This window comes from Pavona decussata, unplaced genomic scaffold (genome assembly GCF_977016875.1).
Source record: "Pavona decussata unplaced genomic scaffold, jaPavDecu1.1 SCAFFOLD_207, whole genome shotgun sequence".
NCBI lineage: Eukaryota > Metazoa > Cnidaria > Anthozoa > Scleractinia > Agariciidae > Pavona > Pavona decussata.
In genome coordinates this window covers 1,464,061-1,485,740 of record NW_028145612.1, presented here as the reverse complement: position 1 = coordinate 1,485,740, position 21,680 = coordinate 1,464,061, and the positions used below count along the sequence as shown (strand labels likewise).

The 21,680-nt window shown below is 39.4% G+C and overlaps 1 protein-coding gene and 1 pseudogene across 4 annotated transcripts in view; one reads left to right on the top strand and one right to left on the bottom strand.

Annotated features, from left to right (window-relative positions):
* The window catches only part of LOC146460830 (uncharacterized), a 52,344-nt pseudogene extending 45,603 nt beyond the window's left edge, over window positions 1-6,741 (bottom strand). The window contains exons 1-5 of the transcript XR_014857519.1: window positions 6,495-6,741; window positions 5,394-5,436; window positions 2,553-3,107; window positions 1,764-1,790; window positions 1,204-1,458 (exon numbers count right to left, since the gene is read on the bottom strand). The product of XR_014857519.1 is annotated as an uncharacterized LOC146460830 (transcript). The remainder of the gene's footprint in view (window positions 1-1,203; window positions 1,459-1,763; window positions 1,791-2,552; window positions 3,108-5,393; window positions 5,437-6,494) is intronic.
* Window positions 6,742-7,642: 901 nt separating this feature from the next.
* LOC146460829 (uncharacterized) lies at window positions 7,643-21,010 on the top strand. 3 transcript variants are annotated; one of them, XR_014857520.1, is made up of 8 exons: window positions 7,769-7,935; window positions 8,071-8,158; window positions 8,335-8,425; window positions 11,786-11,814; window positions 13,117-13,194; window positions 16,500-16,666; window positions 17,947-19,800; window positions 19,847-21,010. XR_014857520.1 is itself a non-coding variant. In XM_085087524.1 (7 exons), exons 1-7 carry the CDS (start codon window positions 7,777-7,779, stop codon window positions 19,196-19,198), a joined length of 1,728 nt encoding a protein of 575 aa, XP_084943650.1. In that variant the 5' UTR covers window positions 7,643-7,776; the 3' UTR covers window positions 19,199-21,010. The 3 variants fall into 3 exon arrangements, 2 of the variants coding, with proteins under 2 accessions (XP_084943650.1, XP_084943649.1); XM_085087524.1 differs by having other exon boundaries at window positions 7,643-7,799; window positions 17,947-21,010; XM_085087523.1 differs by having other exon boundaries at window positions 17,947-21,010.
* The last annotated feature ends 670 nt before the right edge of the window (window positions 21,011-21,680 follow it).

Here is a 21,680-nt window from a genome sequence, read left to right as displayed (position 1 = left end):
CCGATTAATTAACACGTGTTCTTATTGGACAAAACATGTCGGTTATCGGGCATTCGATTTAATAACAGTCATTTGATTTGATAACAGTTATTTGATTGCTTTTAACGAGAAAAAGAAAATAAAGAATGTCATAATTTTAGGTCTTAACTTTTGCAATCCATCACAGTTCGAGTAAACTAGTCAACATCCATTTATTTGCCTGAAACCATCACGTGCCATCACAGGATGTTTTGTTTTTTCACAGTAGAGTACGCGCGATTCAGGAATTAAGGAGAGTAATGAAAAAATAAATAAATAAATAAATAAATAAATAAATAAATAAATAAATCCCTTTCCGGCTTGCTGGTAAATCAGATGATAATGCCTCCGCCTGAAAGACTGTCCTCAGTATTTGCCAGACTCATTACTAATTCATCAAGAGAAATAAAAGAAAATCACTACCGTGACCGTGGTTTGGATATGTGTTCCTAATGACCATAAAATTTTGCCAAATTCAGCGTTGCATTTCTCCAAAAATTTTTGATCATTTGAGAAGCTATATCAAAAAGTTAAAAAAACTGGACTGCGCCTCGTGTTTTGGATCTCTGATGAAACACGCTTTCTCGTGATTGATTTATTACTTTACATGATTGATTTATTACTTTACATGCAGTACAGTTGGTCTCAAAGCTGCTCCACCAACTGTTTATTTTTCAGACAATCTTTCAGCCTTGTGCATTGTCCTCCGATGTACCAGCTGCCAGACAAAGGGTTTATTTACTTATATCAGTCAATTCCATAAATTTTCACCAACCGAAAGTACATTTAGAAATTTATGTTTCGCACAGTGACCTAATCCCTATAGAGCGATCTCTGTTCCAAAAATTTTCCAACTTTCTTTACTGGCTGTCTTTTAGGGAAGAGAAAGGGGACCGTATACAGCAGTGCATGTTGCCTATGGCTCTAAAATAGAAGATTACATTACAATTTGACGGGGTATTCATTTCCATGATCTACGTTTGCCTACCCATCAATTTGCAGAATCAGTTTTAAACGAAGCAGTAACATTTTACTAGTGAAGTAATGTGATGATGTAATGATGACGATGATCATGATCATGATGATGACAATGAACATCATGGTAGCAAACCACCATTCCTGGTGTCAATAAACTCATATGCGAGTCTTATAGCTTATTGTGTCCTGGCAATCCAGTCTACTCACGTTGTTTGGGACAACTAGGCACATCACAGTACTCCCATCGCACGGTCTTGTTTGTGGTGAAACACCACGGCCCATACAAACCGAATCCCCCTGGATTGCGACAGAAATTACTGCTATTTCTGATCTCTTTGTAAAGACCTCCACTGAGCACTTTGTGTTCATGGGGGTATTGTGCATTCCACGAATGGCATGTGTAGTTGGAAACTGTGGTGCTTATGTTGCCACGGTACCCACGCCCGTCTCCATAGAAACAGTCTGTAACAAGAGATAGTACGAACTTAAGCTACCTTTGCGCGCGGCTTTTTAAGCAGTGCCAAGCGAAGAAAAACGTGGATAAGCCACTTTAAGACTATATTTGGTTTTTGCCCAGTTGGTAAAGCCTGTTTTCTAGTTGGTCGGTGCTGGCTTCCAAGCTGCACAAGTACAAACACAAAAACCAAAGTAGTCACACATTAAGCACTCGAATTTAAAAAAAAAATGCTTTCTCGTTACTAGACAATCGTTTGTAGCTTTTGAGAAATGAACTCATTCCTATATACTGGTACAATTATAGATCTCACCTTCGTTCTCCAAGACGTTGAGTTTTTCTGATAATAAAAATACAATGGAAAGAAATATATCGTCAGTATGTCAATGTGAATCAAGGCAATTTATAAATGTATTCCACCGGGTCTTGGACCTTTCGACATAAATTATTGCAGGGTATATTGAGCAGCAACGATTGCAAAACCGAGAGAAATTTCTTATTTAAAAAAGGATGGGTTGACAGTTTTCTGAAGCATATGATCAAGCCATTCAATTCTTCTTGTAAGAAACTGCTGTTAAAAGATAACGTATAGCCAAATATTTCAGCAGAAAATAATGGGCACGAAACAAATTTGCTTCTCTGGTTTCCTTTCTCAGGCAGGTTTTTTCCCGTTGTTGTAAAAAGGGACCAAGAAATGTAGAAACATGTGCCGCGTGTGTGCAACCTAAGGATTTGGAATGTATAGGATAAAAAATTTCTTTTTCGATATTTGTCAGTCCAATGTGCATTTTTTTTTTGTCATACTATATTTTATACCTTCTTCCTCGAAGTTTTATCTTTTTATACTATTTGAAAACTATAATATATTTTAGACCAAAATGGTCAAAATCTATACGCGACCAAGAGAAGCACATTCTCTAGACGAGACCAAACGGATTAGTAAATTCTGCTTTATGTTAGATAACTTATTTAGCCCCTTACTTGAGGCGTTCAATTTGTCTTCTCTTTTGGGCCTTCCGGTGCATTCCTATCGGTTTGTCCTTAAATTCTCCCTCTTACTTTATACCACAAACCCATTCTTTCTAATATCATGCAGACTGACCTCGTATCTTGTCAGGATAGTAGCAGTTGCTTGATTCATTCCGAAATGGCAGAATTGTACAGTTAATGATATCCCAATAAAATGGCCAATCGGGAAATTTCAATCGTTCCTGATTAAAACCAATCACCATCTTGAACTCTCGATCACACCGTTTAAAGGTTAACTCCTCGCATGCTTCCCTGCAGACTGGCTGTGGACTGGAGGAGAAGTAGCAGCGCTTGAAGTAGTGGTGACAATATATATCGTCGACTTCCTCAAGGCAGCTTTGCCGGAGCCAAAAGGACTTCTTTCTAATATTCTTCTGCTCTTCAGTCAAATTTTGTCGTATTTTTTTTAAGAAAGTACTTTTCCATTTTGTGAAAAAGGTACATGGTCATTTGGTAGCGGCGCATCTTCTTCTCGTTTACGTATAGCTCATTTAGATCGCTTCCGTACACCGGTCGATTTCCAAGTATATCTTTGCAATAGCCACCGTCTTGGAATAAGCGATTATCGAGGCCGTATGGTTCGCACACTGGCCCGTTAAATCGTTTAGCCCTGGAAGCGGACACAAACCTGATAGAAATAAACATGTGACGTTCAGCCGATTACTTTAATAGGAACTATATGACGCCTGTTAGTTTTAATAGAAAATATGAAGGGCTATAAGAGCGTGTTACCATATTTGCCTTATGACGTGAAAGACGTGATTAGATTTTGTGGTTATGCCAGAGGCAGAAGCCATCATTTGATCTTCACTGAGTACAGTGCCTCCTAATACAAAAGTATTTTTGTACATTTAATGACTATGCGAGAAAAGTATATCTTAGGGAGTGTTCATTATTTATGGGGAGGGAGGCCGGCAAATGGGAGGAGGGGAAGCGAAGTTTACTCCCCTATTTAGGGGAGGTCAGACAGGTTTTACTCTGGATCTGGGGAAGAGGGGATGGGGGACAAAAAAGTTCGAAGGTTGATATCATAAGTTGTGGGTTTTTTTTAAATTCTTCCAGAACCGCATGACATTTAATGTACTTGTACCACAGTAAATCAAACTAGAAGATACAACAATACTAAAGAGTATTTTAAGCCGATAAGGAGAGGTCAATCGTCGCACATCTTGCCGCTGATGTTCCACTAGTAGATGTTCAAGAAGACAGTGACTCAGAGGATGAGGAGGACGTTATAGTAAGTGTCATAGACAGTGACTCAGAGGATGCCTCAGACCAGCAGTGTGATGATGATAGCCAAACTGATGAGTCGCAATCCTCGTCTGATGATGAGCAAGCAGCACTCCAAGTCGACTGTCAAGTCACACGATCTGGAAAAACAACGAGGAGCTCGACAGGCAACAAAAATGCTGATTTTTTCTTCCACCACTAGTGGAGCAAGCAAAAGGCAGGCGAGTAAAGCACTAAGTGGAGGATGAGAGTATGGTTTGATAACAAATGCATCATTGGGGGGTGGGGGGGGGGGGTTAAAAAACGTTTACATGTTCTAGATGGGGGAGGCAAAAAAAGTTATCCTTCATCATTGAGAGGGGTACAAAAAGTTCCAAACGTACCGTTTTCCCATTTGCCTGCCCCCCCCCCCCCCCCCCTCCCCATAAATAATGAACACTTCCTTTGCAAGGGTTGTTGGAATCCAAAAAGAATATTGGGGGTAACCACGCATTTTTCAGAGAACTTTAATGAAGCAAGATTAATAGTACATTAACATTGTTTTTTAGGTAGGGTTTTAGGCAGAAGTTCACCCATGAAAGTGTAGGATTTCGTTTATGTTATTTTTATGTTTTCTTGTCGAAATGATACACCGTTTCATAATTATCACGGTGTATTAGCAAAATTATTATTATTATTGTTTGTTTAATTATATCTTTAATATCGCATTGAAGTCTGACAAATTTTAAGGCTTTAATTAAAATTGCATAATATTCGGAAAAGGGTGTGAAGAAAATGCTGTTCGGAGTAACAATTATTCCATGAGCGCGCGTTGGACATTTATTTATTTATTTATTTATTTATGTATTTATTTATGTATTTATTTATTTTTTGAAGCTTTCACCAACCGTGAAAAGATAATATAGTGGCGAGGGGCACACCTGAGAGTGAGACTCCAATTAAAGTGTACCCTTGATGATAGATTTAGCCAACGAGGCGCGTAGCGCCGAGTTGGCTATAATCATTTCATATCCAACAAGCGCGAGTGGAATAACCACAACCCAGAAATATTGCTAGATCTTGCTTATTTCGCTTTGCAAGAACAACCGGAAAAAAAATCAATGGTCGTGATTTCTTGGGCATGGCATAATGGCTGATATACCATGCATGGCCGCTAAGCCAATCAAAACCATTATCAAATGATCACATTTTTAATAAAATGGCTCGTACGTTATTTTCCTGACGGTCACTCAGACCTTGGATGCGTTCTTAACATGTTTTTAAAATTTGCCCCCTCTTTCCCAAAAAAGCCCCTTAGCATTAACTTCGTTTCCAAAAGTTCAATATTAAAGGGTATAGTGTCAGTTTTGTTGACAATAAGCGTACTAGTGTACCGGCTGAACTAAAAAGTTAACATTTATCTTAGGTCGCGGATGGCTACGATGGAAATGGAATTCAACTTGAAAAAAATGGCCAATTTTTTTCAAGTTCCTTCTGAGTATTTTGGAAAAATTGCCAAAACTGATTATAGCTTATTCCTCCTCGGAAATCATTTCATATTTTTATCCCGGTGCTGTATCCCGGCGTTATGTCAAACATTTGAGCAGTTTTAAAACAAATACAGCAGAATCTCCGGGACATAATGCCCCTTCAAACATAACGGGAGCGAATTCACTGGGGCGTTTAAACAAGAGGGGCTACTTACTCTGTGCTAATCTCGCCACTTGCAGCCACGGTGTTTGCAGCTTCTGAAAGTAAATACGATCATTGGTATCATTACTCAAACATATAGACCCCTTTTAACCCGATCGTCGAAAAAGTTACCGATTACTGACGTGAAAGTAGGATGTCGGTGATCACTCCAGATATGGCGCTTCGATTAATTTGTCCTGTTAAAACATTACAAATTCCTACCCTGTTGTAGGAAATAAATAAACGGTTCATGAAATTTTCCCGAATTTCAAAAATTTAGGTCATAATAAGCAGTGTAATAGCTGAGGGCAACATTACTCGGCTTTCAGTTTTCATCAATGTTAGGAGCAATTCAGAAAAAGATTAACATCAGTTTTCTTTGTCAAGAAAATTCGACCTCTGAATACACTATAATTACTTAGCATATTCACTTGTTACGTTTAGCCTAGCCATCAGAATTGTCTCTGACTATCAGTATGCCTCAGTGTATTTGGTCAAAGTCAGTGGCTGGCTTTCGTGTTACGTTTCTTCATAAATTGACTTTTTTGCAATTTACATTTACCCTCGATTCGCTTTGTTATTAAGTTCAAATACCTTCATAAACTGACAGTTTCCCACAATAAGGAAAATTCTATTGAAATCAGTAATCAATCCATTCGAAGAATGAAAAGCCTTACTGGTATCATAGTTAATTGAGGCACTAGTTATGAAACTTTGCCATCATGACAACGACAATGGTGCTGCAATTTATGTTGGAAGGGCCGCGACCGTGCACAATCCTTTGTTGTTTTAACGTTTGACACTACAGTTGAGTATATTAACAGGAACAATTCTATTGGTCAGTTGCTCCAACACATTTCAAAATCTATTGTAGTTTGTGCACGGTGAAGGCCAGAAATGCTAACAAAAACATATTACAAAGAAGTCCCTCAGGCTTCATAACCAGTTGCCTTTTATTAACGGTCGGCTGATATCTACTTAATTAACCTGCAAATGCAAGCACACTTAACACCCCTAGAAGCCTAAAAATTAAGCATAAAGCGCAAACATTGACAGAGTAATACATTAAAGTGCAAGGTTTCAACCTGAGATTATGAGGAGCAGAGAACCGTACCGTTGATAAGAAGCAGTGTCACTATCGTCAGCGAAATCATGGCGTCCAAATCCACTTATAACACGTGTCACCTGACAAGTTTAAAAAGGTATCAGTAGCTATCCAGTCTAAAGGCGATTGGTGTCGTCAGGTTTCTGTAACGTTCGCCAGTAGTTATCCATATCTTGCAACTCACGTAAAGTGGGAGTGAGCTGTGTTCAAGTGCCTTCAGCATTTAAGTTCGAAAGCTGGTAAGCTAAAAATGGTTTTCAGTGTCATCAGTTCACCTCGGATGACCCGTATTCAGCACAGATTGTCAACAGGAAGCTTTGCGGCTGTGTAGTGACACAACAGACACAAGTCTCTACCGTCTCAGTCTAGCGATTTTGTACACATCACAGTTTTCCTAATACTTTCTTGCTAACCCACGTAGAGGTAGCAGTGGTTTCTTTTCCGAGGGCTAGCGCGGGAGGCTCGTGATTGGAACGCGAAAAGTAGAAAAAAATATCGGGGTAGGGAAGGGCTCCTCCCTCCTGGTTCAGTCCAGTTTCAATTAATTAATTAATTAATTTTTTTCTCCTTCTCTCCAGAAGCTTTCCTTCGCTTATCGTACTCGCTTGTTTGTAAAAGGAAAATCATTGTTCGGTATCCTACTTTTTGGGTTGTTTTCTTCCCCGCTTTCTTCTATTGCCTTGTTCAGCGTGTGAAAAAAAAATAGCGCAAAGTCAGTGTTAAACGCGTGGACCCCTATTAAATCCGTGCTCTAATATCGGAATTTACACCGGAAGTTGGATCACTATAATGGCAACTCATATCCTACGGCGGAAGAAAATGGTAAGCTAGCGATAAATCAAGGTTAATTTTTCTCGGAGTTTAATACATATGCAATCAGAAAGCAGTTGCTCTCCTGAATTAGACAAATAAATTCCCAGTCAAACATTATGAATAGTTTTCCCATGAAATCTGGAATGAAGAGGCGTGATATCTATTTTGCTGGGACAGCCCCGACGTTTGTTTTAAAACTTGGGAAAACTTCCTGTTTATGCTTCTGACGAGTTTCGATTCTGACGCATAAATTTGTTTCGGTCTTTGATCAATTGCATTAAATCGAACGAAATCATCAGGAAATTCGGAAAACATTCGGAAACATTCGAAACCACTCGTTTAGTCTCGATCAGTTATTGATTGTTTTCATATCGATGACAGCTGATAACACTTCGTTCCCTTGAGAGCGCGATACAAAGCCATTTCAAAAAGAGTAATGCATTCCTGAAGTTGAATAGCAACCAATGAATTTAACCAAATGAACCATGAAAATTTCAGTCTGTAAGTATGGCAACTACAAAATGGCTGTCCCAATTCAATATGTTACGGTCAAGCCTTCGGTGTGTGCTGTCTACGCGCAGAATTGGCAAATTCCGAGTCCCTCAACTTCGGTCACTCACAGAAATTTCTTTCACAGGTTTTGTTGATAAAGCGGCGTTGCTGCGGTTCAAAAATTTATATTTTGCACTGTTTGAACCGTGTTGTTGTGACTAGGAATTAATGTTTCGCGACCTGTGCTCTTTGTAAGAAATCATGTTTGCTTGAATTTCAGCGGCAGAAGTTTGAACAAAGATTGGATCCGCGGAAGAGTCAAACATATTCCCCACCAACATCGCCAGCGATCGGCTAACGGAACAAGGGTGAGATTTGTTATTTCTTTTGTCTGAAATTTGTTTAAACTTAGTGATCAGCCAATTATATGGAATCGGCTCAAGTGTGATCAGGTTAAATTCACAGTCAGACTTTATCTTGTATGTATAGTGATCGAGTATTTTTTCCCGGAATTAAGTTATTAATTTTTGTTTTAATTTTACAGAATGCTCGAGCAAGAAGTGCAACATATACTCCTCTTCGATCTTCATCTGCACGAGGGTTTTTGGAAGCTAGTGACGATGATGAAATTAATGGTAAGCAGGGTCTACTGATTAGATACGAACTAAAGGAATAATCTGTACTTTGGAGGTCATAAATAATGTAATCCGCTAATTAATTGACAGGTTTGAAAATAGTTTGTTGAACTTTGTGGGATTCTTTGGTCTTCTTTTTGACATCTCTTTAGATCAACTATTCCTTGGCTTTATATAGGCTCCTGAATCCCATTGATGGCCAATTGAGTGTAGCAAACAGAGTATTTTCAGTCTCTATTACCTTCAAAGAAAAATGTTTTTGTATATTTATAATTTTGCAAAGTAATTTTTACTGGACAATCTTCCGACTCAAGCAGTTCTGGCCCATGGCCAATAAGTCACGAGAAGATGCATGATGCCTGTTCTTTGATGACTTGCAAATTTTACATTGAATGATTTGTACTTTGTTCCATGATGAACTCAAATTTGCTTGCAAGTTGGTATAAGTTTCCACAGCCTTGAGTGCCTTCACATAATCGCCTGACCCAGCACATTAGTTAACACATACTGTATTTCTTCTGTTATTAATTTTGTTTGGACCTCAAAGGCAGCATTAGAATGCCTTTTTGCAAATAAAATAATTTGCATCTACTGTAACTGTTATCGACTATAGCAGGCAGGTGTGTTGGTTCTTATTGTCGTCATTACAAATGAATTGTGGTGATGACAAGTTGTCATGGCAACAGATGCCTTCCATTCCAATAAAAGCAACCGTAATGGAAGTATTGCATCAGCTACCATATGCCATCAGATATTGTCTTAAATAATGCCATGGATCTAAATTGTAACTGGCTTCTACTTACAGACTGAGTGTCTTCTGAAGCAGCCCTTTGAAAAAATTAATGCCTTTAAAATGTGGCAAACTGTGGCTTTGGGGGTTGGGGGTGGGGGGTGGGAGGGGACTGCCATCTAGAACCAATGGGATGCTTTTCAACAATTATGAAGGAATTCTAAATTAATTAAGGTGCCAAAACAATGTTTCTGTTATGTCTCTTGGATTTAAAGGTACTTTTACAGGTAAATTAATGCAAGTTGTGTTGGAGACATAATTCAGCTTAGAAGTCTGCTAAGTTATCCTGAAAAGTAGGTGGCTGAGAAACTGAAATGGCCAACTTTATGTGCTTAAGCTTCTTCCACTTTTATTCAAAACCCAGTCTAAATTCAGGTGCGCTTGGCGGCTGCATGTGTGGGCTGGCAGCCGCTTCCACTTAAACCTCTCACTACATTTTCACAAGAGGTTTTCTAACTATACTAAGAGACGTGGACATAGGCCTTCCTTCCAGTATTACTGTTTTGTTTCCCATGCTGTTACAAAACAAATACTTTTCAGATGTTCTGCTCTAAGAACTACAGTCTGTTATAATAGACTGTCAGTCTTAACTATATAGTGGGGGGGGACAGGGGGGTCAGAACCTCCCGCCTCCCGTACCTTTGCCTCCCGCCTCCCGCCCTTTTTCGCGTTTCTCCCGTCCCCGAGTAAATTAGAAGGCTTCAAAACCCGTATTAGTCACAAAGCTGTACCAGGACGTACCATTCGTAGGCCTTTCATTATTCATTTTTTACTATATATATTTTGAATAACGTTAACATTGTTGGTAGGTTTTGTACTGTGAGTTAATGAAGTTTTGACTACTGATAAAGACTTTTGTTCTTGAGCCATCGTAGCTTGATCAGAAATAAAATACAAGCAGCCGTGATAAACATAATAAACTTGCGCATTTTATGTAACTTGACGTTTCATGTCAGTGCTACGTCAAGCTAAAATGCGCAAGTTTATTATGTTTATCGCCGCTGTCTGTATTTAATTTTTGACTAACATGTTCGTCTTGTTTGATGGTTTAACCATTCTTTCAGTGACAACAGTCTTGTCTATCGTGCAGTGTAATAGTTGTTGCATTTCTTAATTATTCATTTGCTGGGATCATGTAATTCAAATAGGGAAGTAGGACATGGCGAGCTGGCAGCCAAACGCCCCAGTTTAGAGTTCGGTACATCTCCCTAATTCTCGGCGCCTTATTGCGGATCCATCGCGTTTACTTGATACACTAATTATAATCTTGATATCTTTCTTGATATCCTTACTCCCTAAAACTGCGTGAAAAAATTGCTTTTAGTTCGGGAAAAGGTAAAGTGAAACTTTAGGACCTACTTTCAATCCAAGGTTTAAATCTCTGGGTTAATGGTGGTGAATTCTAAGCTCGTTGCTACTGCTCTGAGGAAAGAATTACTGCATTAAATGCAAAAAGCATCCGAAATTAGGCCTGACAAACTGTTCATCAAAAAGAAGTCTTCATCAATGTGCCGAGGAGGCTGCACTGATCTCCTCCTACTCCTACTCCTACTCCTCTTTTCTATAAAGTCGTTCCTGATTGCTTCCCATGCTGTTTGGCTGCCTATTGTAATAGGAATCGATTTTGCCGTGTCCAAAACGAAAAACGGTGTTGTGAAACGAACCACTCCGCACTCTCCATGAGCTCATTGAAACAGCATTCCGTTCGTAAATTCCCATACACCATGCAGCAAAATCTTTAGTGCGGTCCGATTGACGGTCATTGGGAGAGGTCGTCCATGCCCCAGATTTCTCACTACCGCACTGAAAATACTACTAAGAACTACTAAAATTGACACGACATTGAATCTCTGATACTAAATTTACAAGACGCGCACTTGCTCGCCTTTGCTCACCTCTTTTGAGACTTCTAAAAACTTGCGTGGCACTCACACATGTGTACACATGCCACGCTTGACATTTCATAAGCTATGACGTAACACAATGAAAGGGTTTACAATTTCACTGGAAGTGACCCTGTTTATCGCCTGAGCACGAATTTTCGTGTGCCCTCGGATATAAAATATTGTGTAAAGCCTCGGACGACGCTAAATCGATGACAAATAACATTGTATAACATTGTTGAGTTCTGTTTTTGATAGTATTGTAACGCATTAACAAGTAAAGAAATTCACCGTTTTGTATTGCTCTCCCGCTTCCCGTCCTCTTAGAACTCCCGCCTCCCGCCCTTTCCTCTCCCGTCTCCCGTACCCCTCCCGCCCCCTATTCTCCCGGGCTCCCGCCCCCCTGTCCCCCCCCCCCCCCTATATAAGACAGATTTGGTTATGGACTAATGGCTCCCACAGGGATGTTTGTCCACTGAGAGTTTATTCCAGGAGTTGACTAATATTCATGAAGACCGAACTGAGTGGGCTCTCCCTTGAGATTTCAGGGGAGCTGGGATGACGGAAATATATGTAGTCCTCTGTACATGTACGTAATACTTCTGTCACTTTTAGACTAAAGGCAGTGACCAAATTAAAGACAGCTTGATGATGTGTAATCATTTATTTTGTTTTAATAATTTATAGATACTGTCAAGGAATTCAAACTGACTTTGGTAAGAAACAAGTTATTTAGTTCATTAAGATATTCCTAGGAACTTTGTGTTTGGAGTTTTTGTTCACCCATGAGTTCTGAAGCAGGTTCCTGATGTGTTGTTCCAATACCCAGACTCCCTTCTCTGGCAGCTTCATACTTTCCCTTAATTTCCTTTTGTTTCTTAGAAAAGAGATTTTGCACCACATTGTCTCTCTCTAACTCTGGATGTGTAAAGGACATTTTTCTGCTTGGGCCGCAACCATGTGACTTATGATGAAATGATGAAATCACCTCCCTACCAGGCCCGTGGGGTGGGATGGGGAGAATTAATGCTCTCAGTTGCTCTATGCTATGAAAATGAGGTTGAGCCTTATCTGGCCATGTCAGCCGCTAATAGGCTAAAAGTGTAATTAGTGTGACTTAACATGTATCTTACATGTTCCTTAATTCCTTTAACAATATTGGCATTATTTTGACACCACCCCACCCCCAGAAGTTTGAATGAGCTTTGGAGAGTAGGGACCATTTGATGGAACCATACAGTACAGTGTAGTTGCAGGCATAGCTGGAGTCACTTAAATTTGAATGCCATAAGAAGTAGTGGGGAGCAGGGATGGTGCAGTTTTGAGTCTGAGAGGATCTCCCTCCCACCACTGTGGCCCAGGTTCAACTCCCGGTGTTAATTGATGTCATATGTGGGTTGAGTATGTTGTTGGTTCTCGTGCCTGCTCCAAGGGTTTTTCTCCAGGTACTCCGGTTTTAACCTCCCTATACAAATACCAACATTCCCAAATTCAAATTTGACCTGGAAAGAGTCTATGAAAGAGTCTTTCTGTGGAAGCCACTGAAATTCCCATTATTAATTTTATTTTATTTGAATTACGTGTAAATACTAACAGTCGTGGTCTTAGGCTTTAAAACCCAGGTCTTGTCATCTCAACAAGTCTCACAATTTACCACTTACCACCCCTTATAATATTGAGCCAAATCTTCTCCTCCCTTATGCACCAATGTAGGCTTCAAGGTGATAGATAACAGGTAACAGGCAAATCCTTCCTGACCCTACACTGTTGTCCAGCTTCAATGATGGTTAAGGCAAGAGATTTGCCTTTAAATCTTGTCATGTATGGGACTTGAAACCTAATTTTTTCAGCTGAGTTCATCAGAGCTGAAGAAATGTTTAACATTGTTTTGAATAATAACAGCTAGCCCCTAATTTAAACTATTTTGAATAATGATTTGTCATTGTCATAAATAGTATTGGTACTGTGATTGAAGACTGATTTCCTTATTAAAAACATGTCCATCCTTTTCTATAAAGCAACTCTTCAAGCGGCTTACACAGCAAGTCCGAGAGGTGAACCAATGCATGAATCAGCAGAGGATCTATAGCTTCAAGGTACTGTACAGCTGCTTGCACCTGTTAAGGATGCATGGTGCCTCCTTTTGCTAAGTTAACTGTCTGCGCAACTCGAGATTGTCCGAGAAGCTCGTATTTCATTAAAGGAAGGTGCCTACCATTACAAAGTTTTTTTTTTTGCATGGTTTATGGGTATGCGGGAAAGAAGATCTTAGCAAGCATTATCAGAATCCAAACAGAAAATTGGGAATAACCATGCATTTTTCAGAGATAATTAAGTTTCAAGTTGGAAAAGCTTTCATACATTGTTATGAGTTTTAGAGCTGGTTACAAATATGGGTCATTAATTATCACTGAAAAATGCATGGTTACCCCCAATTTTCTTTTTGGATTTCAATAACACTTGCTAAGATCTCCTTTTCCTGCATATTCATATACCATGCAAAAATATCTTTCAATAAATTAGTAGGCATGCGCCGTCCTTTTAAACTAGAAACAAAATAGTATCAGAAAAATCTAAAATGAAAGTTACAATAAAGGTATGTGTATCACCAGCTTGATAGATCTAAATATCTTACTAGTTGACACATTACAGTATTTAATATTTTTTGTCAGAAAATTTTCATACTTGCAGTTGGGGCGCATTACAGCTGCGACAGTGTACATGTATGTCTTCTTTCTGTTTTAAAGCCTCTGCATAATTAAATTATTGAATTCTCTGAGGAAAAATGATTTGAGCTTTTGCTCTGTATACTTCATATACTCTTCAAATCTGCTACATTGAATTTACAAATATGTTTATAATCTTTAAAAAAAAAACCCTCCCAAAGGTATTAAAAAGATTGCAATTCAAGACAGTTCTGTTGTGTGGAAAACTACATGCCCAACTCACTGTTTAAATCTAGCGATTGCACATGTAAAACATCGTATTGGACAGACTAACAATTCCATAATATTGACTTGTACTGTAAACTAATCCCTGAATCTCTGCGATTTGTTCCCCTCTACCGTTTGGATGAATTAGGAGGAAAGCATGTACATGTACTGTGCTGTTTACTATTAGGGCATAAAAATTAATGGTCATAACGTTTTAGTCCGTGAATTAAATGAGTGAGTGACAACTCAATTAAGGAAGTACTTTCATATGATACTGCACGTCTCTCAATGGGACAAAGAAATGGGAATTTCCCTCGAAAATGAAGCCCTCTCAGCTTGGCATAATAATTATTATTGTGATGTACAAGAAATTAGACGTTTGCCTGAAATTTGGGTCTGGATGAAATCTTACATTCTGATCATTCAAAAGAAAAATTTATTAGTTGTAATGATATTAATTCGTTTACTTCTTTCTTTTGTGTTTCTTGTTTATCATTAGCAAAATGGAAGAATTAACCTTAAAATTTCCAAGCCTCTCACACCGGTACCCATGAAAGATAATAAATAAGAATAACCCCCCACCCCTTACACTAAAGCCTACAGCTAGCACATTTTGCCTCGGCTTGGCTTTGCTGACGAAACCATCCATGTTTGCAAGATAATGTTTATTTAGAATATTCAAGCGGCCATTCAAGCAGCTGGTACATGTATATGGGAGAATAATGCCCTAGGTAGAAAGATTATCCCAAGAATGAACAGTTGGCCAAGAAGCGGCGAAGCTTCGAGGGCAACTGTGCAATTTTGAGGACAATCTTTGGGCCGAGGGTATTATCATTCGCTATAGCAGCAAGCCGGAAAGGAGTCTATTTATTTTATAGCCCTCGATCCCGTAATTTACTTTTTCGCTTTACTGTAAAAAGCGACAAAACAGCAAATGATGGTCACGGCGGGATTGCAGGCAAATAATTGCAAACTGACTAGTTTAATACATTTTATTAAACTGTGATTGGATTAAAACAACTGAGACCTTTAATTGCGACGTTTAATTTTTTTTTTTCTTATCGGAAAAAAAATAGGATGTATGTTATCAAATCAGACGATTGTTATCGTCTGATAACCGCCATCCGATTTTGTACTACATGAATTTTCTTGACCGATGAGGTTATAAGGTTATAAATTATCATAATGTTCTAAGCTTGTAACCCAGCACTTTTGTTCCTAAGTGGAATATTTATTTTTTACTGAGGGCGATATTGGTTATTCTCTTAAAGTCAAACAGATGACCTACCACTGGACTTTTCATATTGCCTTTAATGTGTAAATGGCTGATTTGTTACCCAGTAACCCGGCATGATCAGATAGTATGTGATGATTGCTTCAAGGGTGGAAGTAGATCTGAATAGGTGACAATGAACAGCTGCTCAGTACTTGTAAACTTATGAAAGTGGTTTGCTTTGTTGATTGACTGCAATTATAAACAGCAAAACTGCCGGGTAGGACGATCGCACATGCTGTGGCTTTGTATTCAATTAAGAGAAATCTTGGTAACCAAGAGTTCCACTTTCCGGGCGAGAATCGAGAACTCGTGAAATACAGGTCGGTATGAAGAATTCATTGTGGAGGCCGACAAGGTTCCGGTCTCAAATTTATCTGTTCATTTGCGCGTCGTTTTGACATCGAACAATTTCATAAAAAACTCGTAAAATTCTCGTCGTTTGCAAGAAACAGGAGGGATTTCGACTGACAATATTTACATGTAACTGTCATCCAGTTTACCGGCGCAAAATTAATTTCGTATTACACGGTTAAATTCGGCTATTTTCCGTCGACTATTGTCACCATTAAACTCTCCAAACTGGTGAATGCTGGCTTCGTTTCTTTTCAAGATTTATTATGCTGAACATTACGAATGTCGGTTGATTTTGAATATTTTGAATTTGTTGTTGGTTTAATGTGTTATTCAAAATCATTTGCTTGTCTTTTATAGTGAATTTTTTAGACTTGATTTCGGCTCGCCTTCTTCGACGGTAGCAGAAAGCAATAATATTTTAGAATTACATCATTCAGTGCTATTTTGGTTTTCTTCTTTAGGTAAACGTATTTAAAATATCCGTTGCTTATTCGAAGATTTTCCGCGCAGATATGACTCAATAACTAGTCAGTAAAGTGCGTGAGCTAGTCGTCTCTTTTATGCGATGCTTCTTAGTTTTAATCCTGCTAAAGGTAAAATTTATTGGTCCATGTATAAGAGTGTGCGCCTTGCAGTGAAGTAGATGAAGAAACGTTTTTGTGGTAAACTGATTTTCATTGCAGTATGTGAAAAGATCCTGATGAAAACACTTCTGGTATGAATAAATTAAACGACCACTATCATACTCGATAACTCACTTAAGTGGCGCAGGGAATGTAAATGTTCCCTCTTAAGAGATAGAAGCAGTTATGGTGTTTTTGTATTTTGCGGTCCTCAGCATCACATGAACAATGAAGGGATTGCCAGCCCCGCCCTGCGTCGCAGTCAACTGGCTGCAGCAATGAGCAAGAGAGAGATTCCTGCAACTGAAGCTCCTTATGAACCGTGCAACGACTTGGGACCGACCTGTGCTAGTTACCTAACGAGACCCTGTAGTAGACAAAGGTGTGTAGTGTTTTGTATTTAGGAATAAAAGTAGCGCCGAATGAAGTCAGAGAAGCTTTCATTGGTTTCTTTATGATCATGATCGCACGTCAGTTTCAAAAGGTCGCAGACAATCACAAACGATTGCACCCAGTTAAGTAAGTAAGTAAGTGAACTTCATTTAGACAGGGTGGCCCAATCAGCTACGGGGCTGTTATCCTGAGGGGCCCTGTATACACCTAAAATAATTATTATTATGGTATGAGAAAAAAATTACAATATATATGACTCAAACACTTTTGGGTTAAAATATCGTAGGATAGAAAAAATAAATAACAACATTTGCACACTAAGAAAAAAATCTATGTAAAATCGTGTTTCATCATTAGTCGCTTAAAAGCCTCCAAGGACGCTGCCCGTTTGTATGTTTCAGGTAACGAATTAAATAAAATCGCTCCCGAGTATCTAGTTGTTTCCACGTTTATCGCAGAATTGTTTGCTGACCTACGATCGTCGGCGATCGTTTGTGATCATTTGAAAACAAGACGTTACTGCAGGAAAAATGTGTGGAGAAAACCGGTACGACCAACAAAAGCATAAACAATCTATCAAAGGAAAAAAAAGATTTTTTTTTTTTCGTTTTTTTTTTCTTTCATTTCCTTGATTACCTCGTACATGTACCCCGCTCGTAATAAGAATATAACGCAGAGGTCCTGTAACCATGGCTACAAAAAAGAGAACCGACTTCTACTTTTCAAAGCGATCACGGAATCAAGGGAAAACCTACGGGAAATGACTTTTGTAAGGAAAACGGGTGCGGCAGGATATGTGACCCAAGGTTGTTTTTTGTCCAACTTAATGATTTCGTAGCGAAAAAATCTGACTAAACGTTACGTTATTAAACATCGTCTTTAATGCAATAGGTCATTGCTTTGTGTATCTTTAAAGAAGTGTTAATCATCATTTGAACCTGTTGTCGATCACAAAAACTCAAATTTCTTCAACTTTTGACCAGAAACAAAAAAAAAAAAAAAAAAAAAAAAACGGAGCGTGCGTCTTAGTGTTGGCTATCTCATGTTTGATCATCCAAGTGTCCATGCTTATTATTACAAAGCAAACAAAGATCAAGGTGGTGGAAGCTGCAATATATTTCACCAAATTGTCGAGCAAGTAGAATAAAAACCGTGGACTAGAGAACAGTGTACACGTAAGGAAAGTGTAATGCAAAAGAACAGGAAATAGGCACCAAATAAGTCTCGTAAAAAGTGTAACCTGTTTATTTTATCTGTGTTCCATTACAGGGGTGCAAGCAGTCCTGTACCAATGCCACGCCCCTCATCCTCTGCCCCTCCTTCTCGTACCTCTTCTCCCACTCCATCCTTTCGCCCTTCTTCTCGCAGCAGCGCCAAACGAAACACAGACAAGACCGTAGATCCAAAGAAACTCGAAAATGAGTTGGCTGAAGCTGATGCCAAAGCAAGGCAAGAATGGGAAGAAGGCGATCCACACTTTGAAGAGCTCTTTGTTCCAGAAGAACTTTCCCCTGAGGATCTCGACTTTAGATTTCACGATCCCTATCCTGTTAAGTGGGTGGACGAAACTGTTGAGGATGCTTGCTTTAGAGGCTCGAAGAAAATAGACCCGTTTATGCACAGATTAAAAGAGCTGGAAGATTTGAAGGAAGAGACAGTATTATGGGAGATATACAAAGAAGAGAAGGCGAAGCAGGCAGCCGAGGGTAGTAGCTCAGGTAAAGGATGGTCGCAGAAAATACAACGGCAATCGCCCAATGGGGCCCCGAACCCAAGAACACAGTCTGCCAAAGTTAATGCCCCTCAGTTGTACCGAGCGAAATCAGCTGTGAACAGACTTAAACGCTCCTCGTCGGCCGGAAAAACAAGTCTATCAAATCATGCGATTTCTGCGTCCGATGATGGTTCTGATAACGTGCAGACATTCCGTAATAGCGGTTATCAGTTGGGGATTGCATTCGTCCCTGGTTCTCTTTATCCCGAGGCAAGACCCCAGCCGAAAACCCGAACTCGTATTCCGAGCTCGAAATCTTCAAACGGCGAAACTAGTTTTAAGAAAGTTCGTAATGTATCGCAGTTAGGGAACACGCAAGGGAATGAAGAGAGTAAAAAACCGCCTGCGCCAAAATGCGAAGCGTGTAGCCCAAGACCAGCGAATACCCACCGAGGAGCATGCACCAGCCCGCGGAGCGGGGCCACCTCGGTTCGGGTCCTGCGCAACCAGTACGCACTAAAAGCTTCGGAGTGTTACGACATCGTTGAGTTAGCTAGAACGTTTGACCCTCCGTGCAAGAACCACCTCGTTAAAGCAGCGAAGGAAAAATTGACGACCACTGGCGCTGATAGTGCCGTAAGTAAAGGCATCAAACCTGGAAAAAGTTACTTCTCCCAACGCAGAATTTCTTTAACGCGATTAACCCCCGATGAGAGCATGACTGTTAGAGGAGTCAGTCCCCAGAACTCTGCGCGGCCCTCTACCGGCCGCTGTAAGTCCGCAAAGAGAGGAGCTAAACGAAGATGACGGTACAAAGCAGAGAGAGGCTGCAGAATAGGCAACCAAACTACTGATGGGGAGTGGTTACATGATACCCGGACGACTTTCATTTCGCTACGTGGTGAAAACTTGATGCCGAGTTTTTGAGTGGCAGGACAGTTTTGTTAGATAAGGCAGAAGCCACAGACCTACCCCTCCCTTCCCCCCCCCCCCCCCCACGAGAAAATAACATGGTTTCCCAAGCGGCATGTTTTTCTCTCCGTCCCCCAAATCGTCTCGCAATCCCTCACACGTACCAGATTCCCCATAGATTCTGGAGAGGCGAATGGAATGCAGAGGGACAGGAGCTTTTAAAAAAGTTTACCGGTATCATGTGAACACACCCTTACGCTCAGAACAAAATCGATGAACTGCACGGTAGGAAGTTTTTCACGAGAACTTTGTATGTTTGCGCTCTACCGAGTTACTATTTTGTGCCGGCATGAAAACCGCTTCCGTTCACAGTCGCCTGATTTTGACATGAAAATCAAATTTTGCTCGAGCGTTGATATGTTTACTCCGGACCTTTGTGTAAAGCAGGTGGTCTGAGGACGCGCCCAATGCTTCACTGAGGGTCAAGTTATTAAAGCGTGATCAACACTAAGATTTTGGATTTAGTAATTAAAGTCTTAAAAGTTTCTTCAGTATGGTTTACAATGACCGGAAAAAAATTAGAAGCCGATAGTGAATGTGAACCTGAGTGCAGGCAGGCTCGAGTGTTCGCACAAAGGAACGATTTTCTATCTTTTTTTCATTAGATAGCCTTTAGTGAGCTAAGCGTGCACCTTGATTGTTTTTAAACTATGGAAACATGCTGTATGTTTTATGAGTTCAGCTATATAGAGGAGATAGAAAATATTTTCCCCGTTTTTCTACGGAGTTAAATCGAAACGTGGGTTGAGTCGAATCAACAGTGAAGGCACTGACCTACCATCCTTGCCTTTGCCCAAAACTTCTGTTAGTCTTTCTGTTAATACCAAGGAAAAACGGAAATTGTTTTTTATTTCTTAGCTAGTAACGAAATACCTTTAGTCGTGCGATATGGTAAGCTCAGCAACCTTCATCGTGCAATAATAGTTCTTGGTTTATAGCAAAATCTGACCCAAGCAGATTGTGATCGGAGTTAAATTTGCACATTTGCTCTACCTGTACCTGAACTGTTCAGTATGAGACGCCAGGAAAACCAGTGTTTATTATTCTCAACAGCCCTGAGCGGTAAATGGTCCTTCGAGCCAGATTCAAACCAATAGACGAATGAATTTTTATGGCTGCGGCACAATGCAGTATTGTTAATTGTCTTTAAAAGATTCACGGTTAAAGTACTATTTTCTTGGAACAATTATTGAGAGTGAACTGACAAGGAAAGTGTACTTACAGTCACAAGACGGTTGATTTATTTACACTTATGGATATAGTATGTTTTTGTAAATACAAATTAAAACAATAAACAAAACAGACGAGTGGATAGTCTAGTGGTCGACTTGCTGTTGACATATATAGAAACACTTCAAGTTCAAGTTTCAAGTTTTATTAAGTTTTTCAAACGTTACTTACAAATGAACACCGCCTGCAAATAGCGAGCTAATCTAGGCAGGCGATGTTAAGGACATACATAAACGAATTACTATTTGAAGGCGTTAAAAAAGTCAGTTTTGAATACATTATTTGTCAAAAGAGTAAAAAGTAATGTAAAGTGAAGAAAAAAATTATGATGTATGATTAAATTATAATTAAGATGACTTTCTTATTTCAGAAATAAGAGCGCTAATGTCAGCATAACTGTCCAGAGTTTCTAAAGTTTCAAATAGTAATGCTTGAATCTTCTTTTTGAATATGTGCTTTGGTAGTCTTCGATAGCTTTCGGGAATGCTATTCCAAATTTTAGCTCCAACGATGGAAAAAGAGTTTTTATGATGATTGAGCCTAGAATAATTAAAAAATTTGAATAATTCAAAATTTGTTAGAGAGAAAATTGTTTCTTAAAAATTTGAAATCGGGCATTTTCCATCAACAGAGTTCAAGAAAAAGAGCAATAGTTACTCAAACAATGAATGTCATTATAGAATCCTAAAGTGATGACGTCGCAAAAACTAAATTTATGAAATTATGAGATTTGTTAGTACAAATGGAAAGAGCATGATGAAAAATACCTACCTGCCAAAAATCAACATCTTATTGCAATTTGGGGGTGCGATATTAGCTCTGTTTTGCCCCGGTGACTCCATACATATACATTCGTCCAATGAATGCGTGACGAGCCCAAAGAGCGTCTGTGTGGGATCGGAGGGTAAGTGGCTAGGCGTTTAATTTATAAAGGGAAGGTTGGTTATGAGAGAAGAGTATTCCCTAAGACATAGCTAATTGACTGCTCGGTAAAAAATAAACGAGAACTCTCAACAAGAAATGTTTTTGTAAACTCCATTTTAATTTCAATTCCACCTCCAACCTCCACCCCACCCCCTCTCCCCAT

What these genes read in the sequence shown, in the direction of transcription:
- LOC146460829 (XM_085087523.1), top strand. Translation starts at nt 7,784, where the DNA reads ATGAAAATTTCAGTCTGTAAGTATGGCAACTACAAAATGGCTGTCCCA. An exon ending in CACAGAAATTTCTTTCACAG is followed by an intron (nt 7,936 to 8,070) that starts GTTTTGTTGATA and finishes CTTGAATTTCAG; the next exon opens with CGGCAGAAGTTTGAACAAAG. An exon ending in TGACGATGATGAAATTAATG is followed by an intron (nt 8,426 to 11,785) that starts GTAAGCAGGGTC and finishes AATAATTTATAG; the next exon opens with ATACTGTCAAGGAATTCAAA.